Genomic DNA, 26,348 nt, shown 5'->3' with positions numbered 1-26,348 from the left:
ACTAAAAATACAAAAAAATTAGCCAGACATGGTGGTGCATGCCTGTAATCCCAGCTACTCGGGAGGCTGAGGCAGGAGAATCACTTGAACCCAGGAGACGGAGGTTGCGGTGAGCCAAGATTGCACCATCGCACTCCAGCCTGGGCAACAAGAGTGAAACTCAGTCTCATAAAGAAACAAACAAACAAACAAACAAAAACAATGGAGAGCTCTGACAATGATCACCTTATGCAAGCAATCAAACTTAGCACCATTAATGGACATTATTTGCCTCCTGGTGTGATTCAACAAGAAGTTAACCACATCATAAGAATTACATATTATTATGGAATTATGGTTTTATGTGTGGCAATAATACTGTGCTTATATAGGACTGTCTTATTCTTAGATATAAGGTAAAGGAGTTAAAGTTTCACAATGTCTACCACTTACTTTCAAGAGATTCAACAAAAAAAAGGGAGTGGAGAGAAGAAAGAAAAGACAGCATTCATGCCCAAAGGTAATAAAATATTACTGGGAGGCCGGACGCGGTGGCTCAAGCCTGTAATCCCAGCACTTTGGGAGGCCGAGATGGGCGGATCACGAGGTCAGAAGATCGAGACCATCCCGGCCTACATGGTGAAACCCCATCTCTACTAAAAAAATACAAAAAAACTAGCCGGGCGAGGTGGCAGGCGCCTGTAGTCTCAGCTACTCGGGAGGCTGAGGCAGGAGAATGGCGTAAACCCAGGAGGCGGAGCTTGCAGTGAGCTGAGATCCGGTCACTGCACTCCAGCCTGGGCGACAGAGTGAGACTCCATCTCAAAAAAAATAAAATAAAATAAAATAAAATATTACTGGTAAATCTAAATGAAGGCATTCAGATGTTTACTGTGTTTCTTTTGATTTTCTATAGGTTTAAAGGTGGGAAGAAAATCCAAAGCCAATACTATAAATTGACAGAAATATTCTAAGAATCTGTCCTTACAATAAATCACCTGTGGGTAGGAAGAGGTGTACTGAACAAAACAGAAATTAACAACACAAAACTATGCCTATTAAATCCTGAGTATCTCTCTTAACTTTAGCAACTCCACCAAGCAAAGAATAACCCAGAGCTGAATGCCGGGGTAGGTATATGGTTAGGAGTTGGTACATTTCATTTCATCTTTGTCAGGGAAATTATGATGTAAAGATTCATTCACTTGACATTTAGCTATGTGACAGCTCAGCAACTATAGCAGACCTTGGGTATACATTGGTGAATAAAATAGACATGATCCTTGCTCTTGTGGGACTTGTGTTTCAGAAGGCTAATGAAGAAGACAGCAACTGTGATGGCATAAAACATTCTAGAATTTGAGATGCCACTATGTTCTCCTTAAATAGTTTTTATCATTACCAGCTAACATTGCCTAATGCTTTTTTTTTTTAATTTAATGAAGTGTGTCATATTAAAGGAAGGAGGTATAACTAAAGGTTAAATGACTTGCCCAAGACAACAAAGAAATCCTGTTGTATACAAAACATGACTTCTACTCTGAATTCTAGTTCTGGCACTTAACAGCTGCGTGACCTTGGGCAAGTTCTTTAAACCTCTCTAAGCCTCAGTGTCTTTACTTGTAAAAGGGGAGAATAAAAACAGAAACATGAGAGACAATAATATATATGAGGCTGGGTATGGTGGCTCATGCCTGTAATCCCAGCACTTTGGGAGGCCAAGGTGGGATCTGGATCACCTGAGGTCAGGAGTTCAAGACCAACCTGACCAATATGGTGAAACCTCGTCTCCACCAAAAATACAAAAATTAGCAGGGTTGTAGTGGCGCACACCTGTAATCCTAGCTACTCAGGTGGCTGAGGTGGGATAATCGCTTGAACCCGGGAGGTAGAGGTTGCAGTGAGTCGAGATCACGCCACTGCACTCCAGCATAGGTGACAGAAGGAGACCTTGTCTCAAAAAATATATACATATATATAAAAAATATATATATATGAGAAGGCATTTGGTGTAGTCTTCATACAAAACTTGTTATTCTTACAGTGGTAATAGTGTTATTAATGGCAGGAAAAAAAGAATTAATAAAGCTAGGATAGAAAGAAAGATCAGGAAAATGCTAGGCTGGGCACAGGGGCTCACACCTGTAATCCCAGTACTTTGTGGTGCCAAAGTAGGCCCTTCAATGATCAGTTCTTTGAGGAGGAGATCAGTAATTTCATCTATCTATACACAATACCTAACACAGTGCCTAGCAACAAAACTAAAACAGCCTAAAGTCCTACTAAAAGAAGTAGTTAAGTAATATTAGTGTGATTTGTATGTAAAAATAAATATATTCCAACTATAGCTTTAAAATAAACTTTGGAGATAAAGTTATTTAAAAACATCCGAGATTAATACATAGTACCCTTCAAAGAGATGATATATAAGTAATTTGGACCTTAATTTCCTCAAGCGAGGCCAGAAATGCAAATGTAATAACTATATCCAACTACTGCATAACACTTAGCATCAGAAAAAGTTCAAGGTATTCTCACCTCTTGGATTTGCATCCATATCTCCAGATGTTAGGCCAATCAGATTGGGACGCTGTGTCTGTGTTCTTGAAAAGAACTGTCTGTACTGAGATCTACCAGAACTAGTAATACTAGGAGCTTCTGGGTTGTAACCATCTGGTTCATATGTATCTGAGGGAAAACAAAGCAACAAAACACACAACAAATCAGAGAGAGGTTAAATCATCTCTCATTGTTCTAAAATAAACACTTGCTTAAAAAACATATATTCTCCAACAAATATAAATACATCAACCTACAGTCACCTCTCAGTATCAGTGAGGGACTGGTTCTAGGACCCTCCCACAGATATCGAAATGCACAAATGTTCAAGACTTTTATATAAAATAGGGTGGTGGTATTTGCATATAACCTAGGTAAATCCTCTTGTATACTCTAAAACATCTCTAGGTTAATTATAATACATAATATAAATGCTATGTAAATAGCTGTTATGGATATTGTTTTTAAAACTTGCATTATTTTTAATTATTGTATTGCTATTTTTTATTTTTATTTTTTCTGAACATTTTCAATCTGTAGTTGGTTGAATCTGCAGATGTGGAACCTGAGGTGAAGACTGCATTTCTCTTTGTGTTACAGTATCTAGACACACCTTTTGAAACTGAAAAAAAAATGCTCCTATTACAGAATATAGATACATGCATCCATTCTTAAATACTGGTATTTTCAGATTCACTCACCTACTCATTTCTGCTCTATATATTAATTACCTTATCCAAATGTCAATGCACATTTTTTTTTAATTTAAAAAAAATAGAGATGGGGTCTCGCTATCTTGCCCAGACTGGTCTTGAACTCCTGGGCTTCAGCCATCTGCCGGCCTCAGTCTACCAAACTGCTGGCACTACAGGTGTGAGTCACCGTGCCCAGCCCAATGCACATTTGTTAATACAAATTTTTACAAACACAAATACCATATGTGAAGGACTGAGTTTCCTCTGTTATCTATCATATCTCCAATTTCTAGGCACCTTTTTAATTGAGGTGAAAAGAAAATGTATTCATTTGGTTATCTGCACTTCTTCAAACTAGAGACAGAACAGCTGGTTTCACACATAAACCATATTTCAAATAAAACAGCACACGCGCTCACATACACGTCAGTCACTTCTATGATTTAGAGTATAGAAGTGATTCAGAATATAAGATCAGCAAATTATCCTCATTTAGGGGATCCTCCTGGCCACTACAGGCATTTGAGTCAACGGTCGATAAATAGCACAACTAGGATTCAGAAGTCCTCAATCCAGAAAATGTCTCACCCCCAATACTCTGAGATTAAACCTCTCCCATGAATATTATGCTTCTTCCAACTTCAGATTCACAAGCTAACTTCCTTCTTGCACAAAACATCCACAAGCTACAAGGAGGCAATAATAATAAAATGCTATTAAAGCACAGGTGATTCTGAGATATCTAATATAAGAACTAGAACTGCTGGTTGGCATTCCTTCTCTTCCCCCCACCCCCACGTTTCCCCTTTTTCCAGGTTTTGAGAACAGCTCATGGAATTACACAAAAAAGACATCACTAGATTAAGAACTGTCTCCCTCTAATAAAATGTTAAATTATGTTGAAAAGTAATCATTTGGGGCATTTGTACTGTCCTCCTCAGAGAAGGATGGAACAGAAAATTTAATAAATTATTATCACAATGACATTCCTATTAGAGATTTTTTATTTCATTCCTAAGGCTTGCATTCAGTCTCAAAGTTTCCTGATGATGAGTAATAAAACCAAATAATTGGGTCAGGTGTAGTGGCTCACGCCTATAATTCCAGTACTTTGGGAGGCCAGGGTGGGTAAATCACGAGGTCAGGAGTTCGAGACCAGCCTGACCAACATGGTGAAACCTCGTCTCTACTAAAAATACAAAAATTAGCTGGGCTTGGTGATGCACGCCTGTAATCCCAGCTACTCAGGAGGCTGAGGCAGGAGAATCGCTTGGACCCTGGAGGTGGAGGTTGCAGTGAGCCAAGATCACACCCTTGCACTCCAGCCTGGGTAGCAGAGTCAGACTCCGTCTCAAAAAAAAAAAAAACAAATAAAAACAAATAATTTTGCCTCAATGATTACAGGACTATAATTATAGTTATCTGCCGAAGAGTATTTTGGGGGCTTCATACTTAATTATTTTAGCTTTTGCTCTAACTTCTCTTTATAATTTTTTGTTTCTTTAAGACAACTAAAGACAGTATTTAATTGTGAGCATTCCCTTCTGATGGAAACACACTGTAATATGTCTAGCTTAAAAGTAAATCTAACATAGTTTCTTATTAAATTTCAACGTGTTGAAGAATGATACAGTTTGAAAATGATATGTAAAGTAACAGCTTCCCTGGTTATGCCAACTCTAAAAATTACATGCAATATAACATACAAAATGAATACTGCTTTATCTTTTTAAAAATGGATCAGCAAATTATGATTAAAAATTTTCAGTTACTACTTGGCACTACTGACAGAAAATCTCCTACAGTTAAGACTGCAGAAAGTTTTAAAGAAGTTACATAATCAAATGACCTTGTGCTATAAATCCTGGGAATACACAGAACACCAATTAACTTAAAAGCCCTTTAGTTAATTAAGATGAATAAGATCTAAAGGCAAAGTGAGAAAGGGTTAAAAACACCTCATGAAACACCCACAAAGCACTCCACAGATCCTTCAAAATACCTATGTCAATAGGACAAAAGAATTTTTAAGAATCGCTACATTATACACACATACAAGGGGCAAAAGGACCATACAAGGGGCAAAAGGACCATATAAGGGGCAAAAGGGAAAAAAGGACATGATCGGCAAGAAACCAGATGTTTATTTTCATTTTGTTTCAAAGAAAAATTAACCTAGTTTATTACAATGTATAACTAATCAGAAAACATTCAAGTAGATATTATCTTCCTATCTACCTGATTAGAAACTAGCTCAAGGAACTAGCATCACTTTGTTACCGAGCAACTGAAAGTAAATATAGAGGACACCAGAGATGACAGATACACAGGCCTAATCATCTAGCAGCCACTAGAGACAAACCAAAGAAGCAAAGGAACAGAAAATAAAACTACCTATGAGCTTTAATGGGACTTTATGACAGCAGATCAGGATGCCAGGTCACTGCTTAGGCTGGCCAGCTTAAGGTAAAAAAGATCAGTGAGGTGGATGGCTATCTGTAGCAAAGCTTACCTGGAACCAGAGGGGTAGGGCTGGAGACTGAGGTATGGTACCCAATGGAGGATCCCATGAGGTTTCGAGGTGGCACCAAACGAGCTGCCAACAGAGGAGGCGGTGTCCCCAACTGAAGTCGCTCAGATGCAGCAGCACCATGTTCACGAGAGTACATGGGCTGTCCTATAGAGGAAAGAATAGGAGGGCAGCTGGGAATGAGAGTCACAAGCTTCTCTTAGGTGATGATGTGTTTCCTGAGACTTTGAGCCAAAAACAGAGAAATTAAACCAACAGGAATAGAAGTACAGAAAGATGTTCCTGGGATTCTTTCTAACTCAAGAAAGAACAGACATGCAACTGGTTAGGATCCATCGAGGTATAAAGAAAAGAGTAAGAATTAGGTAGTATATATAATCTCCATCTTTTCTGATCTTAAGTGGAGAACACTACGTGCTAATTGTATCCAAAGCTGAACAGTGAACCATATCAGGTTATTAGAAAAAGGAGCCCTGAGCTACTAATTACACACAATTTTTCTATCCAATGAGATATGCAGGTATGAAAACTGTCATATCCATTAAAAAGAAAACCACCCCCGTCCAACCAACCCACATAATTTCAGGTTTGCACAAAATATGCTTCCATATCTAAGGGCAGAATAAAAGATAAAGGCATTAAGAACAAACCACTACATGCATACCTTCACAAAGAATAAGAAATGCTCCAAAGAAAAAACTAAAGATAGTGAAAATGTGTTATCTCTGTGAGCACATGGGTAACAAAAATTGAGAAAGGGAAAAGGACAGGCCAGGCACAGTGGCTCACATGGCTCACGCCTGTAATCCCAACACTTTAGGAGGCCGAGGCGGGTGGACCACGAGGTCAGGAGTTCAAGACCAGCCTGGCCAAGATGGTGAAACCCAGTCTCTACTAAAAATACAAAAATTAGCCAGGCATGGTGGCAGGCACCTGTAATCCCAGCTACTAGGGAGGGTGAGGCAAAGAACTGCTTGAACCCGGGAGGTGGAGGTTGCAGTGAGCCAAGATCATGCCACTCCAACCTAGGCGACAAAGTAAGACTCTGTCTCAAAAAAAAAAAAAAAAAAAGACAAACAGACCAGCACAGCACTGGACACATGAAATCATCCTGGATATTAAGAAGCACTTTTTGAAAGAAAACACATTTAGGATTTATATATAGGCTGATACAAGAATGCACACACAATGAAGCCAAAATCTGAAGAACGGGATTAGAAAAAGACAAGGTGTCAAGGCGCAAAATCCCTTTGGGTGTCCATTTAATAGTATCTTTTTCACTGATAACCCCATTTGAGACGTATTTATAAGACTTAGTTATTATATATGTCCAACATCAGACATTTACTATGTGACACAAGATAAAATAAAGTGGATTTTGAGGGTTTTTTTGAGACGGAGTCTTGCTCTGTCGCCCAGGCTGGAATGCAGCGGCGCTCACTGCAAGCTCTGCCTCCCAGGTTCACATCATTCTCCTGCCTCAGCCTCCCAAGTAGCTGAGACTACAGGCGCCTGCCACCACACCTGGCTAATTGTTTTGTATTTTTAGTAAAGACAGGGTTTCACCATGCTAGCCAGAATGGTCTCGATCTCCTGACCTCGTGATCCACCTGCCTCAGCCTCCCAAAGTGCCACCGGGCCTGGCGTCCAGCCTTGAATTTTTTTTTATACCTGGTGAAATGTCCTTAAAAGCTGTAAAATCCCTAAATATTTTAAATGCACCTTAATAAGACAGGAAAGGAACCACTTGGTTTCATAGTAAGTCTCTAAAGGGAATATAGAGATGCTAAACTTCACTACCCTTTTCTTCCTATGTAAGAAGCAAAAGAGGAAGTAACAAATCATCTGTATAACTGTGCACTTAGCATTAACCCTTTTAAAATTTACATTTCTAATGGATGTTGGGCTTAATACCTACGTGGTAGGTTGATCTGTGCAGCAATCCACCATGGCACACATTTACCTATGTAACAAACCTGTACATCCTACATATGTCCCCTGGAACTTAAAAGTTCATGGGGAAAAAAAAAAAGTACATTTAAAAAGAATCAGCTAAGTATTACACTGCAAAGCAATTTAACGTATTTTTTTTTCTTTTTCTTTTTTTTTTTTTTTTTTGAGACAGAGTCTCACTCTGTCACCCAGGCTGGAGTACTGCATGATCTGGGCTGCATGATCTGGGCTCACTGCATGATCTGGGCTCACGGCAACCTCCGCCTCCCAGGTTTAAGCAATTCTCCTGTCTCAGCCTTCCGAGTAGCTGGGATTTCAGGCGCCTGCCACCACGCCAGCTAATTTTTTGTATTTTTAGTAGAGGCGGGGTTTCATCATGTTGGTCAGGCTGGTCTCAAACTCCTGACCTCAGGTGATCCACACATGTTGGCCTCCCAAAATTCTGGGATTACAGGCATGAGCCACCATGCCTGGCCCAGTTTAACATATTCTCAACGAGGGGAACAAATAGTTGTAAGCACACAATCAATGGCAGAGAATTACTTGTGAAGAGTGACCTATCAGCAGAATGAAGTAGTATGCTAAAGAGAAAAACGGGACCAGGTGCAGTGGCTGACGTCTACAATCCCAACAATTTAGGAGGCCAAGGTGTGAGGATTACTTGAGCCCAGCAGTTTGAGACCAGCCTGAGTAACATACCGAGACACTGTCTCCACTAAATATTTTAAAAATTAGCCACGCATGGGGGTGCACGCCTATAATCCTAGCTATTTGGGAGGCTAAGGCGGGAGAATCACTTGAGCCAGAGGGTCGAGGCTGCAGTGAGCCACGATTGTGCCACTGTACTCCAGCTTAGGTGACAGGGTGAGATGCTGTCTTTAAAAGAAAAAAAATTTAATTAAAAAATAAAAATACATAAATACATAGAAAAATGGGAAGTACAATCTTAGTCTGTATGACTACTTTAAATGTATGATACATCACTCAATGTACTGAGTATATCTAATTAATAATAGCTGTCTCAAAGTAAACTGGAAACCAAAAGGCTACTTTGCCAAATGTCTGTTTTTAAAACTACTGACAAAGAACATACAATTCAAATACTTTAGAAAGGCCGAGCACAATGGCTCATACCTATAATCCTAGCACTTCGGGAGGCCACGGCAGGTGGATCCCTTGAGCTCAGGAATTTCAGACCAGGCTGGGCAACATGGTAAAACCCCATCTCTACTAAAATTACAAAAATTAGCCAGGCATGGTGGTGCACACCTGTAATCCCAGCTACTCTGGAGGCTGAGGCACAAGAATCACTTAAACTCAGGAGGCAGAGGTTGCAGTGAGCCGAGATCGCGCCACTGCGCTCCAGTCTGGGTGACACAGAAAGACTCTGCCTCAAAATAAAAAACAAGGCCGGGTGCGGTGGCTCACGCCTGTAATCCCAGCACTTTGGGAGGCCGAGGTGGGTGGATCACGAGGTCAGGAGTTCAAGACCAGCCTGGCCAAGATGGTGAAACCCCGTCTCTACTAAAAATACAAAAAAATTAGCCAAATGTGGTGGGTGCCTGTAATCTCAGCTACTTGGGAGGCTGAGGCAGAGAACTGCTTGAACCCAGGAGGCAGAGGATGTAGTGAGCCGAGACCGCGCCACTGTACTCCAGCCTGGGTGGCAAAGTAAGACTCCGTCTCAAAAAAATAAAATAAAATAATAATAAATAAATTAAAATAAAAAAACAAACACCTCAAAAAGATGGCAATTAATTCAAATGTAGCCTGACTTTCTTAAACAATTCCTACTGAGTCTCTAAATACTACTTCTAAAAGCAACAGAGTTCTTTAGACAAAGGGCCAATTCTAGGTCAGGGCAGAAAATCTGTAAGATGAGCCTGGTACTTCCTTGGTATACCTTGTCCTTCCAGACGCAAGAGAGTTACCAAAGACTGGCATGTCAAAAATTTAAAAAAAAAAAAAAAAAAAAAAGATCAGAAGCCAACATGACGAGGCTCCCACTGATTAAAGATGAGACAATCTGAACATTAAAAAAGACTATAATGTAGTGAAACATATCAAGTGTTAAAAATTCATGAGTTCATAATGATACTTAAAAAGAAAAAAACAAAAAACCAGGAGTTCCCTTTGGAAAAAACTACGCAATCAACTCATTCTTTAAATTGATAAATGAAAGAGAATACATATATCATGTCTCTTCTGTAAAAACTGCATTTCAGGTTAACCAAATGGTTGTTACAGTCAACTATATGGAATGTCAGCAATAAATGCAGAAGAAACTATACATTTAGAGTTTCATATACAACGGCAAATTCAGGCGATGATCAAAAATGGCTGTTGAAACCATCAAGGAAGTTTTAAAATGAATGGATCAGGATGAAAACACCTCTACACACTAATCAATATTTATAATACAGAAAAGAGACAACCAGACGTCATGAGCATTATAATGTACTGTGTAGGAAGTACATAACGCTATCTATAAAATGTTCTTGCCAAAAAAAGAAAAAAAATGAATCTTATCAAATACCTAGCTCTAACTTCCAATTTACAGGGAATACAGGGGACAGAGGAATGTGTTAGATGACCCCAGAACATGAATCTGCCAAGTCTAAAATGTGAGAAAATTCTTCAGGACAAATGATCTGTTTCTTCAACAAATAAATGCCAAGGGGGGAAAAAAAAAGTAAGGAATATTTCTATAAAGACTTAAGATATCAACTAAACGTAAGGTATAACTCTGTTTGGAAATAGCTTCAAATAAACCAGGTATAAAAGGCCATTTATGATACAATTGGGAAATATGAAAACTAACTGGATATTTCACAAGCAATAGTAAACTGTTACAAATTTTGGGGGGACTGTGATAATAGTACTGTGTGTATGTATGATTTTGTGTGTATGTATGTTTAATTCTTATCTTTAAAGATACATAAGTTGTTAGAGATAAAATGCTGTTATGTTTGGGACTTATTCTAAAACAATCATGTCATTAAGCTAAATTTTGAGGAGTCATAAAAGAAAAACCAAAAATAAAAACTAAGGTCGGGTGTGATGGCTCACATCTGTAATCCCAGCACTTTGGGAGGCTGAGGCTGGAGGACTGCTTGAGCCCAGGAGTTTGAGACCAGCCTGGGCAACATTGGGAGCACTCATCTCTACAAAAAATTTAAAAATCAGCCATGTGTGGTGGCATGCATCTGTGCTGCCAGCTACTCATGAGGCTGAGACAGGAGGACTGCTGAGCTCAGGAGGTCAAGACTGCAGAGAGCCAAGATTATGCCACCGTACTGAAGGCTGGGTGACAGAGCAAGACTTTGTCAAAAAACAAAAACAGAAAAAACAAACCCCACAGCACTAAAATAATCGTCAGGAGTAGATTATGGATGAAGCAAGATTAACCACATTGATTAACTGTTGAAGCCAGAAATAAGTACATGGAGATTCACTACATTATACAGTCTACTTTTATGTATGTTGTATTTGAAATTTTCCATAATAATATGTTTTCTCTTTTAAATTTGAGATGAGGTCTTACTATGTTATCCAGGCTAAAGTACAGTGGCTATTCATAGGTGTGATCACAGCTCACTGCAGCTGGAACTCCTGGCCTCAAGGGATCTTCCCCTGCCTCAGTCTCCCAAGGGGCTGGGACTACAGTTACATGCCCACACGCCCAGCTACATAATAAAAAAATGTTCAATATCAAATAGGTTACAGTAATGGTGAAGATCAGTCTGTCAGAATTTATATTCATTCAGTTTAGTTTTGGTCAGGGTAGAGAGTTTCCAAACTGCAAACATCCCAAGTTCATGTTCCCATCTTAAATTGTTAATATAGGTAACATGCCTAATATCAATATTTTCAACTTCTTAATATTAACTCTAGTCAGAATAAAGACAGTCTTTATTCAACCTAAAATTTTACCCACTCTGTATAATTTTCCTGATTTTGTCTTTAAGAGTATTCACAGGAAAAAAATCATAAGTTTTAAGCTAAAAACTCAACTCCAGAAAAAAGAAAAAGCTACATCTTCCCAATACTGGCCATATTTATGTGTCTTCTCAATTAGAATACAAGGTTCCTGGTACACTTGGGAAGTTCCAAGGCCTAAACAGTGCCTGATGCATAATATAAATCAAACAGTCACTTAAAGAAAAAATGAAAGCTTAAAGTACCCAAATGACAATTAAGTATTTCTTTGGATGAATATCTGTATGTTGAAACAGACAATATCACAACTAATACAACATGAATCAGACCAAACACAAGGGGGAGAAAGCCTCTTGACCAGCAGTCCCCAAGCTTTCTGACACTAGGGACCCGTTCCATGGAAGACAATTTTTCCACAATTGGCGGGAGTGGGTAGAGGTGATGACTTTAGTTTGAAACTGCTCCACTTCAGATTATCAGGCATTAGATTCTCATACAGAGTACGCAACTTAGATCTTTCGCATGTGCAATTTACAATACGGTTGGTTCTCCTATGATAATTTAATGCCACCGTGACCTGGGGGTTGGGGACCCCTGCTCTAGACAATATACAAGGACTCTATTAGACACTGACTTACTTTTCTAGCCATCAAATCCATTATTCTACATAGAAATATTGTGTATGCCACAGAATTAAATGAGCAAATCTCAAATTTAGATCTATAGTGTTTTAACAATTTTATACAGTTAGTAGGAAAGTATTTTCTGAAAGATAAAGATTTATGTGAATTTATATTAAGACTGGACAGTTATCTTCAACCTAAGAATCGGTCTCTAGAATCCAGGATGTTACCTACTACTCTTACTTTTTCACACATCCAGTACAATGAACAAACTTAGCAGTTAGAAAATATCTTTTTTTTTTTTTTTTTTTGAGACAGAGTCTCGCTTAGTCGCCCAGGCTGGAGTGCAGTGGCGCGATCTCGGCTCACTGCAAGCTCCGCCTCCCGGGTTCACGCCATTCTCCTGCCTCAGCCTCCCGAGTAGCTGGGACTACAGGCGCCCGCCGCCTCGCCCGGCTAATTTTTTGCATTTTTAGTAGAGACGGGATTTCACCGTGTTAGCCAGGATGGTCTCGATCTCCTGACCTCGTGATCCGCCCGCCTCGGCCTCCCAAAGTGCTGGGATTACAGGCGTGAGCCACCGCGCCCGGCCGAAAATATCTTTACTATGCTTCTTCAAGAAGCAGAACAGACCAAAAGCAAGGTAGAAAAGAGAGTATATTTTACTTAATAATAGTCTTGTAAAAGCCAAAGTATATACTGAGTTGGTGAGTTAAAACTTGGAGGCTGCAGTGGTACAGCTCTTTAAGATTTTATCTAGCAAGTTCTCTGGTCTCCTTTCTAGCAAGTTCTCTGGTTCTTCTTTCTCTAAGAAACCCCCACGCAAAAAAAAAAAAAAAAAATTAGGGGTCCAGATGCAATGCCTCAGGTCTGTAATCCAAGCACTCTGGTAGGCCAAGGTGAGAGGACTGCTCCAGGCCAGGAGTTTGAGACCATCTTAGGCAACACAGCAAGACTCTACAAAAAATTTCAACATTAGCTGGGCATGGTGTGGCATGTGCCTGTACAGTCTAGTTATTTGGGAGGCTGTGGTGGGGTGACCACTTAAGCCCAGGGGTTCAAGGCTGCAGTGAGCTAGAATCACGCCACTACACTCCACCCTGGGCAACAGAGCAAGACCCTGTTTCTAAAAAAAAAAAGTAAATAAATAAATAAATGTTTTTAAAATTGGGGTAAGCTGGGCGTGGTGGCTTATGCCTGTAATCCCAGCACTTTGGGGGACTAAGATGGGGAGACAGCTCAAGCCCAGGAGGTCAAGACCAGCCTCGGCAACACAGAAAGATCTCATCTTTATAAATAATTTAAAAAATCAGCTGGGCATGGTGGCGCATGCCTGTGGTCCCGACTACTCAGGAGGCTGAGGTAGGAGGATTTCCAGAGTCTGAAAGGTTGAGGCTACAGTGAGCCATGATGCCACCACACTCTAGCTGGGCAGCACAACAAGACTCTGTCTCAAAAAGAAATAAAGAGGGCGGGGGCATGGGAAAATTTTAAGTACTTCAGAGGAAATAGTTGATTTTAACAGTTGACTGCTGTCTTTACACAAAATTCCAAATACAGTTAGTTATTTAAGTTATTTGCACAGGGTCTATGACATTTTAACTCAAGAAAAGTAACAAAATTTCAAAGTCTTTTCTAAATTATAATCAATTTTTTTTTTTTTTTAAGACAGGGTCTTACTTCTCTCTGCTGTCCGGACTAGAGTATAATGGCACTATCTGCAGCCTTGAACTCCTGGGCTCAAGCAATCCTCTCAACCTTGGCCTTTGAATGTGCTGGGATTACAGGGGTAAACCACTGCATCCAGCCAATATTAAGTTTACCAGGAACTGTGTATATCCTATTCAGTTTTACAATCAGGTAATTCTATTTCTTATTTTAACATCCAACTTTTCTTTCTCCAAAACAAGTGACAACCGCAGTCTAAATGAGTGCTTTATTTCTCACAGAATTAGTTCCTTTGTTACCTGGGTTTTTTTTTTTTTTAGCTGTAATAGCAAAATATAGTGTAATGAGTTTTCATTTTGTGGATTTTTTTAAATCTATTTCTTTCCCACTATTAGATTTTTAGATTCTTGGATGACCATTTCTTATTTATCTGTATATTCCTAGTACCTAACATTGAGCAGACTCCAACTCCTACCTTCAAAAATCCAGATTTCGCTTTTCTGTGTTTACTTTGGGTCCTTATTGACATAATTTGTACAACTAAACACCATTTGATATGCATTTTCACCTGTATTTTCTGGCTGTGAATTTTAATATTAATTTTAATAACAATAAAATATCCATGACTTAACAAACTTTCCCAACTTGTTAAACTTTTGAGATAGCTCAAGTTCTCATTACACACTGAAAACATACATATAGCTTTTTACTTTATTTGAACCAAACTTCTAATCTTTTTGAAATTACCAATTACAGTATAAGTTGAGTATCCCATATCCAAAAGGTTTGAGACCAGAACTGTTTCAGATTTCTTCAGATTTTTGAATCTCTGAATTATAGTTACTGGCTGAACATCACGAATCTTAAAATCCAAAATCCAAAATGCTTCAATGAGTAATTCCTTTCAGCATCATACTGGCACTCAAAAAGTTTCTAATTTTGGAGCATTTCAGACAGGGAATGCTTGACCTGTATTTAGAAAAACAAACTTGAACAATGTGAAGGATTCAATTGTCTGACTTAAACACAAAAATATTTTTAAAACTATTTTATTTATTTTTTTGAGACGGCGTTTCGCTCTTGTTGCCTAGGCTAGAGTGCAATGGCGCAATCTCAGCTCAGTGCAACCGCTGCCTCCCAGGTTCAAGTGATTCCCTGGCCTCAGCCTCCCCAGTAGCTGGAATTACAGGCGCCTGCCACCACAACCAGCTAATTTTTGTATTTTTAGTAGAGATGGGATTTCACCATGTTGATCACGCTGGTCTCAAACTCCTGACCTCAGGTGATCTGCCTGCCTTAGCCTCTCAAAGAGATGGGATTACAGGCATGAGCTACCACTCCCAGCTCAAAAACTATCTTAAAATCAACTGAATAGAAAAATATTAAAAACTTACTAAAAAAGTTAATAGAAGGATATTAAAAACTGAGGCCAAGAGTGGTGGCTCACCCCTGTAATCCCAGCACTTTGGGAGGCTGAGTCAGGAGGATCACCTGAGGTCAGGAGTTTCGAACCAGCCTAGCCAACATGGTGAAACCCTGTCTTTACTAAAAATACAAAAAAAATTAGCCGGGCTTGGTGGTGTGTGCCTGTAATCCCAGCTACTGGGGAGGCTGAAGCAAAAGAATTGCTTGAAACCAGGAGGCGGAGGCGGAGGCTGCAGTGAGTTGAGATCGCACCACTGCACTCCAGCCTGGGCAACAGAGCAAGACTCTGTCTAAAAATAAATAAATAAATAAACTTATGCCTGACAAACTATACTACACATCTCCCCCTTTTTAATGTTTAGATTATCAGGAACTCTACTAATTTTCAAAATTTCTCTATAAATTTTAGAATCAGATTTGACAAGAAAGAAAACCACACATTTTTCTGCATAGCAGACTTCTGAAGTGTTCAATATGAATATTCTATAACTTTCAAAATATTCAGTTGCCAACCAATCAAATCTGTTTATCAATACTGACGCAGCATAGAAGAAAATCCTCTAAAGCAGTAATTCACAAATGCTAATGGGAAATTATCACCTTTTATTAGTCTAAGACAAAAGTGGGGGGAAAATGTAGTGTTATTTCATGAAATCAAATATTAAAAGATTGAGTCAGGCATAGTGGCTCATGCCTATAATCCTACCCACTTTGGGAGGCCAAGGCAAGAGAACTGCTTGGACACCCAGCCTGGGCAAGACAGCAAAACCCTGCCTCTACATACAAAAGATTTTTTTTTGTTTAATTAAAAGATTGTCCTTGAGGTCGGGTGTGATGGCTCACACCTGTAATCCCAGCACTTTGGGAGGCTGAGGCGGGAGTATCAATTGAGCCTACAGTTTGAGACCAGCCTGGGCAACAAAGCAAGAACTTGTGTCTACTAAAAATTTCAAAGCTTTTAAATAAATTTTTTTTAAAATTGTCCTTTATTTTGAGATTATGTATTTCTAAAATTAAAGTAAGATATTTTCATATACAGACCTTAACCTGGCAAAATAAGAACTGCTAACTGTACTGGTCCCAAGAATTTTCTTAGAAATGTTACCAGTCTTAAATGAGTTTAGAGGCTGGGTACGGTGGCTCACACTTATAATCCCAGCACTTTGGGAAGCTGAGGCAGGCAGATAACTTGAGGCCAAGAGTTTGTGACTTGCCTGGCCAACATGGCGAAACCCTATTTGTACTAAAAATACAAAAATTAGCTGGGCATGGGGACCCACAACTGTAGTCCCAACTACCCAGGAGGCTGGGGCACAAGCTTAAACCTGGGGGGTAAAGGTTGCGCCACTGCACTCCAGCCTGGGCAAGAAAGCAAGACTGTCTCAAAAAAAATAATAATTTGGAAATACAGTTCTCAAAAGCCTTTACTCATCTATCACAAAATAGTCTTACTTTTAAATAAAACAGAAAAATGGATTTCAAAAAACATGAGATCTAATTAATCTTATTCACCTTGGCTCCCTAGTGTCTGGCATGATGCCTGACACATAGTAGACATTCAATAAATATTTGCCAAATTAATTTATTTATTAAGCTAAGTCACTGAAATAAATGGCAACTGCCAGATTTTTAAAAATTAAAAGCAAATGGAATATTTATAGAGTGACTCACAATGTTAAATTTAACAATATAAAAATAAATGGTAATTGCCAGATTTTTTTTAAATTAAAAACAAGATGGAATTTTTATCATGAGTCATAATACCAAATTTAACAGCATAAAAATATGCCATCTGCTACACACTCTGGAATAAATAGTCCACTTTTTCATATTTACAAGTCCAAAAGGCAAACAATATTAAGAGCTGATTCAGGGGGAAATAGATAAAAGAGGCTTCGCTATAAATTGATAACGGCTGAAACTGAGGGATAAGTACAAAGAACTTCATTATACTGGGTACACTGGAGTTCAATATACTGTCCTCTTTACTTTTATATATATTTGAGATTTCCCATAATCAAAAAATAAGTAACAAACATATTCTATGAAAAGATACTATAGCCATCAGAATAGAGACAGATACTAAGTATGAAACAGGAAAAACAATTACTTAAGTATCAGATGTGATTTCCGTTCTGTAGAAGCTCAGTTGAATGTAAGATTTACATATATTAAAAAAAATCAAACAGTAGGCCTATATATATGTCATTATGTAATAAATGCTTTTTGGTATTGTAAGAGTTTAAAACAGAGCAATAGGCAAGGCACAGAGGTTCATGCCTGTAATCCCAGCACTCTGAGAGGCCAAGGCGGGCGGATCACCTGAGGTCAGGAGTTCGAGACCAGCCTTGCCAACATGGTGAAACCCCATCTCTACTAAAAATACAAAAATTGGCCAGGTGTGGTGGTGGGCACCTGTAATCCCAGCTAACTGGAGGCTGAGGCACAAGCATCACTTGAACCTGGGAGGCAGAGGTTGCAATGAGCTGAGATTTCATCACCGCACTCCAGCCTGGGTAACAAAGTGAGACTCTGTCTAGATAGATAGATAGAAAGAAGAGAGCAATAATGTCTTCCAAGTATACTTAGAATTTGGGCCTAGAAAGAGGTGAAGACAGAGTATATTGGTAGGAAAGAAGATGGGGGCGGGGGGAGTTGAGTCATGACATGGGCACAGAAAGGGTATAACTGGCATGACCAGAGAAGGTGCATGTTGAAGAACAGTGGACAAAGATTGCCAAGAAGGAAGAGGTAGATTATTGAAAGAGTTAAAGGCCAGTAACGGTGGCTCATGCCTGTAATCCCAACCCTTTGGGACGCTCAGGTGGGAGAAACTTGAGCCCAGAAATTTGAGACCAGCCTGAGCAACATAGTGAGACTCCATCTCTATAAAAAAATTTTTTAAATTAGCCGGGTGTGGTGGCACATGCCTGTGGCCCCAGCTGTTTGGGTGGCTGAGGTAGGAGGATCACTTAGCCTGGAAGGTTGAGGTTGCAGTGAGCCAAGATGGCAGCACTGCACTTCAGCCTGGGGAATAGAGTGAGACCCTGTCTCAAAAAAAAAAAGTCCAGGAGTGGCAGCTCACACTTGTAATCCCAGCACACTTTGCAAGGCCAAGGCGGCCAGATCACTTGAGGCCAGGAGTTTGACACCTAGCCAACATGACAAAACCCCGTCTCTACTAAAAATACAAAAAGATTAGCTGGGTATAGTGATACATTCCTATAATCCCAGCTACTTGGGAGGCTGAGGCATAAGAATTGCTTGAACCCGAGAGGCAAAGGTTGCAGGGAGTTGAGACTGCATCACTGCACTCCAGCCTGGGTGACAGAGCAAGACTTTGTCTCAAAAAAAAGAAAAAGACAAAAAAAAAAGGAGTTAGAAGCCCTAGAGAGGGGTTTATTGATGGCTCAGAAAGAAATGGTGGCCACCAAAAAGTTCTCTTAAGGAACTTTCATGGTTGGATTTCTCAGGAAAATTAGCTCAGTAGCATTATGTGGTATGACTTAGGGAAGTTAAACATAAAACATAATGGTGTGAAGTAGGCTGCAGTAACAATCCAAATGTGAGGTGATCTAGAGTGGATGAGGGCACAGGCCAAAGAAGAAATAGAAACGGATACTTCAAAGAAAAAAGATATTTTGATTAACTAGATGTAAAAAAGCAAAGCAATAAGTCAGACCTGTGAAGGTTTCAATTCTAGACATTAGGTGGGTGTTATTCCATTGACAAAAACAGGGATGGTCGAAGGTACAGATTTAAGAAGTTAATATATTTGATTTCAGAGTTTGAAATTTCAGGAAACAATAATAACTACAATAATATACTAATGAATCCTTATAGCTTACTAGTGGCTAGGCACTTTTTTAGATGCTTTAGATGTATTAATTTATTCCTCAAAACAACCTTAATGAGGTAATATTACTCTCATTTTAAAGAAGAGGAAATTGAGCTACAGAGAGGCTAAGCAACTTACTCAAGGTCACAAAGATAGTAAATGATAAAACCAGGATTTGAAACTGGGCTTAACAAGTTTGCTGAATTGCCTCTCCAAGACATGAAAGACATACAGAAATGTTTAGGATGCAAAACAAACTTTATGATAAACATAGTTACATAAAAGATGAACATATCCATAAAGTTACCTGGCCTTGTAAAAAAAAAAAAAAAAAAAATCTTCTAATTTGACATTTTTAACAACCAACTACCTTTTAAAAAAATGTTTTTGAAGAAAGTAATTTTTTAAAGCTTTAGTAAACAATAAAACACCTAAGAAATAAAAGAGAATTAGGATTCAAGAAAAATGGTTTTTTGTTTGTTTGTTTTGTTTTTTCCTGAGACACAGTTTTGCTCTGTCACCCAGGCTGGAGTGCAGTGGTGCGATCTCAGCTCACTGCGACCTACGTCCAGGTACAAGCGATTCTCCTGCCTCAGCCTCCTGAGTTGCTGGGACTACAGGCATGCTCCATCATGCCCAGCTAATTTTGCATTTTTAGTAGAGACAGGGTTTCTCCATGTTGGTAAGACTGGTCTCGAACTCCCAGCCTCAGGTGATTTGCCCACCTCGGCCTCCCAAAGTGCTAGGATTACAGGAATGAGCCACTGTGCCAGGCCCAAGAAAAATGTATAATTACAATCAAATGTGAATGTCACAAACAGCCTAAATACAGAATATTACAATTTAAATGATGCTCTCTATCTTCATTTCAGTATGCAAGTTAATTATTAGGCATATTTAACCCGCTCTTTTGTATACTTCTTAGGAGATATATCTTACATTTTAGAAAATCAATAGGATAAACAATTTTTTAAAAAAGCATCAAAATAAATTTCCTTTAGAAGGACTTGACATTAGGCTGGGCACAGGTGATTCACACCTGTAATCCCAGCACTTTGGGAGGCCAAGACAGGTAGATCACCTGAGGTCAGGAGTTTGAGACCAGCCTGGCCAACATGGTGAAACCCCATCTCTACTAAAAATACAAAAATTAGCTGGGCACGGTGGCACGTGCCTGTTGTCCCAGCTACTTGGGAGGCTGAGGCAAGAGAATCAGTTGAACCTGGAAAGCAGAGGTTGCAGTGAGCAGAGACTATGCCACTGCACTCCAGCCTGGGCGACAGAGAGACTCCATCTCAAAAAAATAAAAAGGAGAGAATAAATGTTACTACTCCATGGCAGAGTAAAATTCTCTGAAACAGAAAGCCCTGCCTTTCTCTCCCATATCGCACAAAATTAAAATATGTCTATATAGCATAAACACATGATAAACTGTATTGTGAATACAAATATAATTTTTAGAATTGATAAGAACAGAAACTATTTACAATGTTTTAAAGGGTAATACTGATATGAGACAACTTGGCTTTTCTATACCCTGTCAATTTTAAGTCAAACAACATGTACTTACGTTCTGAAACTGTGTAAAGGAGGTTCTGGGGCAAAGGAGGAGGTAGTCTTGTTCCCACTGATGCAAGATTGGGCACTGCACTTGTCCCAGGCTGGTCACGGCTGTTTATCAAGCTTGATTGTGTTATGGGTGGTCCTACATACAGATAACAAAAAGTGAAAAGTACAGCATTAATATTTCCTCATACAAGTACCAGGCCAGGAGCAGTGGCTCACACCTGTAATCCAGAACTTTGGGAGGCCAAGGCAGGCGGATCACCTAAGGTCAGGAGTTCAACCCCAGCCTAACCAACATGGAGAAACCCCGTCTCTACTAACAATACAAAAATTAGCAGGGCGTGGTGGCACATGCCTGCAATTTCCAGCTGCTTAGGAGGCTGAGGCAGGAGAATCACTTGAATCTGGGAGGCGGAGGTTGCAGTGAGCCGAGATCGCACCATTGCACTCCAGTCTGGGCAACAAGAGCAAAACCCTGTCTCAAAAAATAATAATAATAAAAAAAAAATATCATCGTAGGCCAGGCATGGTGGCTCATGCCTGTAATTCCAGCACTTTGGGAGGTCCAGGCAGGCAGATCACTTGAGGTCAAAAGTTCGAGACCAGCTTGACCAACATGATGAAACCCCATCTCTACTAAAAGTACAAAAATAAGCTGGGTGTGGTGGCATACGCCTGTAATCCCAGCTACTTGGGAAGCTGAGGCAGGAGAATCACTTGAACATGGGAGGTGGAGGCTGCAGTGAATCGAAATCACGCCACTGCATACCAACCTGGGCAACAGAGAAAGACTTTGTCTTAAAATAAAGAAAAAAATACCATACTAGTACTAACTTGGATGCTCATTTAAAATACCTAATTTGGCTCTGAATAGAATTAAGGAATTTGATATATGCAAGCTTAAGCACTGCGAGTTGTATAATTAATTAAAAGAACATTACTTGTTCTAGAACAGACAAATCTAAGGTGAAAAAAGGCAGGACAGGTTGCCTCTATGGGTGAAGGTGGAGAATGGCTGAGAAGAGGCTTCAGGAAACTTTCTAGGGTGATGGTAAAGTTCTACAGAATTCAAGTTAATGATGAGCATGCTTATTAAGTGTACTGATGTCTGCAACATACTGTGAAAAGCATGAACAGTAAAAATGAGAAACGGAAAAGTATGCGCTAACATAAATACAGTAAATGCTAATTGTAGAACCTAGACGGCAAGTACACAAGTACAATTCCTTCAACTTTTCTATTTGTTTCAAACTTTTCATAGCAAAATGTCGGGAGAAATGGTATTCTTGAATTTAACTTTTAAATAGATATGTTCCCACATTGAGATAATGTTCTTTATTTTAGAATTTCCATATATAAAACAATGTTGCTTTATCTGGGAAATAAAATCTCAGCTTGAGCTTCACAATTATACTGTTTATGTGATTATATTAAATATTCACATATGGGCTGGGCATGGTGGCTCACATCTGTAATCACAGAACTTTGGGAAGTGGAGGAGAGCAAACTGCTTGAGACCAGGAGTTCAAGACCAGCCTGGGGAACATGGTGAACGCTGTCTCTACAAAAACGTCCAAAAAACTTTAGCCAGGCATGGTGGCACACGCCTGTAGTCCTACAGGAGGTTAAGGTGGAAGGATCCCTTTAAGCCTGGGAGGCAGAGGTTGCAGTGAGCCGTGAGCCAAGATCTCCCCACTGCACTCCAGCCTAGGGCACAGAGTGAGATCTTGTCTCAAAAAAAAAAAAGAAAAGAAAAGAAAAAAAAATCACAAATGCTACGTTTAAAAAAAAAAACAACATGTTTCTATAGGCCAAACATATGCATTAAATCCCTCCAAACATTTACCAACTTTAATAATAAAACATATTCGTTTATTTTTTTGGGACAAGGTCTTGCTCTGTCATACAGGCTGCAGTGCAGTGAGGCCATCACAGCTCACTGCACCCTTGACTTCCTGGACTCAAACAATCCTCCCACTCCAGCCTCCCAAGCAGCAGAGACTACATGCACCCCCCGACGTGCCTGGCTAATTTTTGTGTTTTTTGTAAAGCCAGGGTTTTGCCATGTTGCCAAGGCTGGTCTCAAACTCATAAGCTCAAGTGATCTGCCAGCCTCAGCCACCCAAAGTGTTGGAATTACACGCATGCACCACTGTGCCAGGCCATGAAATGTATATCCTACAGAAAACTTTACTGCAGGGAAGCTCAGGATCATGCTAAACCATTTTTATAATTTCTGTAATTATAATTCTATAATTGAGTCTATAATTTCAAAATAAAACGTTAAAAAGAAATTCATCAAAAGTACTGCTTAAACTGAACAGCAGTATTTCTAAAAATAAAAATTTGCCATCTTTATTTATTTTTGAGACAGGGTCTGGTTCTGTCACCCAGGCTGGAGTGGAGTGGTGCAATCTCAGCACACTGCAACCTGTCTCCCAGGCTCAAGCCATTCTCCCACCTCAGCATCCCAAGTAGCTGGGACTACGGGTACACACCACCATGCCTGGCTAATTTTTCTATTTTTTCTAGAGATGGGGTTTCGCCATCTTGCCCAGGCTGGCCTCGAACTCCAGAGTTCAAGTGATCCACCCACCTCAGCCACCCAAAGTGCTGGGATTACAGATACAAGCCACCATGCCCAGCCTAATTTGCCATCTTTTAATGTTAAATGTCTTCAAGCAGATAACGTTTTATATCTTTGCATACATGAAAACAATTCATTCCATAATTTTTTCAATTACTTTTTAAAAATTTAGTCTTACTTCTATTTCTACTATGTTGGCAACTGTTAATAATGCTTTTTAAATGACCATTTTAAAACATTTCTTACTCCTAATTTTGGTGGACGTGATAATGGCATATTGATTTTTTTTTTTAATAGCAAAAACAAAAAGTCCTTATCAGAAAGGAGATCCATACTGAAGTACATACTGGTGAAGTGACATGACATTTAGAATTTACTCCAGCAAAAAACCAACCAACCCAAAAAAAGTGTATGGGAGAGAAGGGAAAATAAATGAGACAAAACAGCAGAATATTGATCATCATTGAGGCCGGATGATGGTACATGCAACACACATACTATTCTACTTCTAAAAATGTCCTTAATAAAAAAATTTTTTTTTAATATTATTTCAATATTCTTGAAGGGATTTTCTTTAGAGACCGGAAAATTTCGTAAAATTGCTAACATGTTTTTTCTCTGACATCTTAAAAACTAGCTTTCTTGGCCAGGCGTGGTGGCTCATGCCTGTAATCCTAGCACTTCGGGAGGCCAAGGCGGGAGAGGATTGCTTGAGGCCAGGAGTTCAAGACCAATCTGGCCAACATAATGAGACCCTGTCTCTAAAGAAAAACTAAATAAAAATAAACAAATAAATACTGGCTTTCTTAAGATGAGAACTAGATTTGACTAGAGGTCAGTATAGGTTAGGCCACTACACACAAAATTTACACTGTGGTAATATAAACAACACTATGCAATAATGGATGGAAAAAAGAAAAAAATAGCATCTTAATTATGGGAATATATTCCAAATTATATTATTACTCTATTTCTCAAACACTTTAAAGAAGTGTCAAGTTAGCTAAAAGGGATGGGGTTCTTCTAAATAGAACACTAAAGAAAGAAAAATTCAACGAATATATACTTACTTGGTATGGGAAGCACAACGGATGGTGGAGGCTGACCATGTCCTTGGGGAACAGGAAGTCTCATACTATGGCCAGGACCTGGACCTGGGCCCGGGCCCGGGCCTGGACCTGGGCCTGGGCCTGGGCCTGGACCTGGCATTGGAGGCATTAACATTCCAGGAGGTGGTGGAGGAGGAAGCCCAGGAGGAGGGGGTGGGAAAGGAATCATACTTGGCAGAGCAACTTCATCAACAACTAGGGGATCATTTCCATGATCAAACTGACAAAGGTCACCAAGTACACAAAATCCTCTTTCTGTGGAATAAAAAATAAAAAAGGAATCTTATTATCATCTACTTAGAGTTCAGAAAACAACAAAACATGTCCCTGAAAAACCCACCAATCTCATTTACAAAGTGGTTTTCTCCAAGGAATCCAAAGTCTCAGTGTTACTCTGTTAAGCATCACATATCCCCAAGGTAGAGGCAGATGTACTCTCTACTTTTTACACTATGATACTATGACTTGTTGAGACGGCAAATAAAAGAATCAAGAACAGGTTACCAACTACCATTATACTAAACCATTTGCAATTAAGTTTTCATAATAAAAACTCAGATATTTTAAGTGAATATCAATTTAGCAAAGGCTTGGGGTAGGGGAGAATAAGGGCATTGATCTAGATTATTTACTCAATCTATTCTCATTACATTATTCTAAAGCAACCATTATTGCTGCATCTGGAAGCTGAAACTTTCAAATATTCAGGTGGACATTATGTACCAGGTTATCATTTGCAGTACTGTTCATAGTAGAAAAATAATAGAAACATCCCAAACATACATCAATAAGGAATGAGTTAAACACGTTTGTACATAAAGAATACTAAGAATTAGGGCTGGGCGCAGTGGCTCACACCTGTAATACCAGCACTTTGGGAGGCCAAGGCAGGCAGATCACCAGGTCAAGAAATTGAGACCATCCTGACCAACATGGTGAAACCCCATCTCTACTAAAAATACAAAAATTAGCTGGGTGTGGTGACACGCGCTTACAGTCCCAGCTACTCAGGAGGCTGAAGCAGGAGAATCGCTTGAACGCAGGAGGTGGAGGCTGCAGTGAGCTGAGATCACCGCACTGCACTCCGGCCTGTTGACAGAGCAACACTCTATCTCAAAAAAAAAAAGAGAAAAAAAAGAATACTAAAAAGCCTAAATAAATATTGAGGAAGCTCGTTATGTTTTAACATAGGATGAATGCCAGGAAATACTGCTAAATGAAAAAACATTATGCAAAGTATGAGTAGTATACTAGTATTTATGTTAAAAATGTGGGGAAAATATGTGTATGTTTTTGCTTACGTACATATGCACAGACTATGTTTGGAAAGATAAACAACAAATTGATAACATTACGTTGGCCTTGGGAAGGCGTACTCTGTGGCTGAGAGATTAGGGCGAGAATGAGGTAATTCTTGAATTATAATTTGACTCTATTTCCTACTTTAAAATAAGTAAAATGTAAAAACATATGCATTCTATATTTATAGAAAAAAATTATGACGTCTGTGACTTGCCTGAAATAATACAGGCCACAGAAGTGAGTGGGAGTATACATTAAAACAACATACCCCATGAGTTGGTGCCTATTTAAATGATGTAACAGATACGCTGGGGTTAAGCATACCATTTTGTCAGCGTTTATGAATATATAAATACTTCCATAATAAAAATGTAAAAGAAATACACACATACCAATTCATTCATTCAAATGGAAAGTTGGCAAATCAAACTTGTAAGTAACTTCTACAAATTCCCAGCACCACACACTACTCAAAAAAATGATAATTCCTGGCTAGGCATGGTGGCTTACATCTGTAATCCCAGCACTTTGGGAGGCTGAGGCAGGTGGATCACCTGAGGTCAGGAGTTCCAGAC

The 26,348-nt window shown here is 39.3% G+C and overlaps 1 protein-coding gene across 1 annotated transcript in view; it reads right to left on the bottom strand.

Annotated features, from left to right (window-relative positions):
• RBM27 (RNA binding motif protein 27) overlaps positions 1-26,348 on the bottom strand; it is a 96,275-nt gene that overhangs the window by 37,782 nt on the left and 32,145 nt on the right. Inside the window, exons 7-10 of the mRNA XM_012001537.1 lie at positions 24,433-24,726; positions 20,780-20,914; positions 5,746-5,910; positions 2,518-2,667 (exon numbers count right to left, since the gene is read on the bottom strand). Coding sequence (XP_011856927.1) covers positions 2,518-2,667; positions 5,746-5,910; positions 20,780-20,914; positions 24,433-24,726 — 744 coding nt within the window. The remainder of the gene's footprint in view (positions 1-2,517; positions 2,668-5,745; positions 5,911-20,779; positions 20,915-24,432; positions 24,727-26,348) is intronic.

This window comes from Mandrillus leucophaeus, unplaced genomic scaffold, assembly GCF_000951045.1.
Source record: "Mandrillus leucophaeus isolate KB7577 unplaced genomic scaffold, Mleu.le_1.0 Scaffold663, whole genome shotgun sequence".
Lineage (NCBI taxonomy): Eukaryota > Metazoa > Chordata > Mammalia > Primates > Cercopithecidae > Mandrillus > Mandrillus leucophaeus.
Note: the sequence above shows the minus strand (reverse complement) of the source record. Positions and strands in the feature narration are given on the sequence as shown.